We start from the raw sequence: 1,452 nt of genomic DNA, 5'->3' as shown, positions 1-1,452 counted from the left end.
GGGAATGGGGTCTAGTGGTCAGAGCAGGAGGGCTGGGAGCCAGGACTTCTGGGTTCTCTCTGGCTCTGGGAAGGGGGTGGGGTCTCGTGGGTTAGAGCAGGGGGGACTGGGAGCCAGGACTCCTGGGTTCTCTCTGGCTCTGGGAGGGGGGTGGGGTCTCATGGGTTAGAGCAGGGGGGGCTGGGAGCCAGGACTCCTGGGTTCTCTCTGGCTCTGGGAGGGGGGTGGGGTCTCATGGGTTAGAGCAGGCGGGGCTGGGAGCCAGGACTCCTGGGTGTTCTCTGGCTCTGGGAAGGGGGTGGGGTCTCGTGGGTTAGAGCAGGGGTGGGCATCTCCTACCTTGATGATTTCCACCAGCTGGTCCACTCCGCTGTCCCCAGGGAAGATGGGCTGACCCAGCAGCAGCTCAGCCAGGACGCAGCCCGCTGACCAGATATCTGGGGAGGGACAGGGGGCGGTCAGGACTCCTGGGTTCCCTCCCCCTCGCTGTGCGTGGGGGCAGAGGTGACGGACGGGGTGGGAGCTCACCTATGTTGGATGTGTAGTCGGTGGCCCCGAAGATGAGCTCAGGGGCGCGGTAATAGCGGGAGCAGATGTAGGAGACGTTGGGCTCGCCCTGCACCAGCTGCTTGGCACTGCAAGACCAACCGCCCATGGTGAGTGGGCCAGCCCTGCCCCCTGCGCCAGTCCAGACCCCCTGCCCCTTGGCCAGACGGGTGCGCTGTGGCTGGGTCAGACCCCGTGTAGGCCCTCGGTCCATGTGTGGGGCCAACCATTTCACCCGCTGCCCGAGCGCTCTGCCTGGCGGACACCCCTCCCCGTACGTCTCGCCAGTCACATGAAGGCCCGTGCTGCTCAGGGAGAGACTGTCCCACGAGCCCACCCCTTCCCCCTCTGCACGGCTCTCGCACCAGGGGGCCCTCCCTCTGCACGGCTCTCGCACCAGGGGGCCCCAGCTCCCACCTGCCGAAGTCGCACAGCTTGAGCACGGCGGTGTCGGGGTCCACCAGCAGGTTCTGGGGTTTGATGTCGCGGTGACAGACCCCCTGGGAATGGATGTAGGCCAGGCTGCGGAAGAGCTGGTACATGTACACCTGGCAGGAAGGGGGAGATGGTCACAGCCAGCCCGGGGGCGCCTGCCACAGCCCCCCACCTCTGCGTGGCTGGCTCCTGGCTCACCTTGACATAGATGACGGGGATGGGCTGCTTGGCCTTGGTGAAGTGGCGTGCCACGCGGTACACCGTCTCGGGCACGAAGTCCAGCACCAGGTTCAGGTACACCTCGTCCTTCTGCAACGGGGCTGGGTGAGAGGGGACCCCATGGACCCCCCGCAAAGTCTCATGGACCCTCCCCATTGGGGGTGAGGGGACCCAGGACACACCCCACAGACTCTTCACACAGGGAGGATGCAAGGGAACCCAGGATGCACCCCGCCCCCCAGACCTCCCCCC

At 66.4% G+C, this 1,452-nt stretch overlaps 1 protein-coding gene across 1 annotated transcript; it reads right to left on the bottom strand.

Moving 5' to 3' along the window:
- Positions 1 to 330: 330 nt before the first annotated feature.
- LOC113408290 (glycogen synthase kinase-3 beta-like) lies at positions 331 to 1,429 on the bottom strand (the record flags this gene model as incomplete). The annotated part of the gene is made up of 4 exons (XM_026661470.2): positions 1,180 to 1,429; positions 964 to 1,094; positions 529 to 635; positions 331 to 437 (listed from the first exon to the last, which is right to left on the bottom strand). Coding segments are annotated over exons 1-4 (522 nt in total), but the record flags the coding sequence as incomplete, so codon positions are not given.
- Between the last annotated feature and the right edge of the window lie 23 nt (positions 1,430 to 1,452).

This window comes from Terrapene carolina, unplaced genomic scaffold (genome assembly GCF_002925995.2).
Source record: "Terrapene carolina triunguis isolate 2854851 unplaced genomic scaffold, T_m_triunguis-2.0 Scaffold6073, whole genome shotgun sequence".
Classification (NCBI taxonomy): domain Eukaryota; kingdom Metazoa; phylum Chordata; order Testudines; family Emydidae; genus Terrapene; species Terrapene triunguis.
Note: the sequence above shows the minus strand (reverse complement) of the source record. Positions and strands in the feature narration are given on the sequence as shown.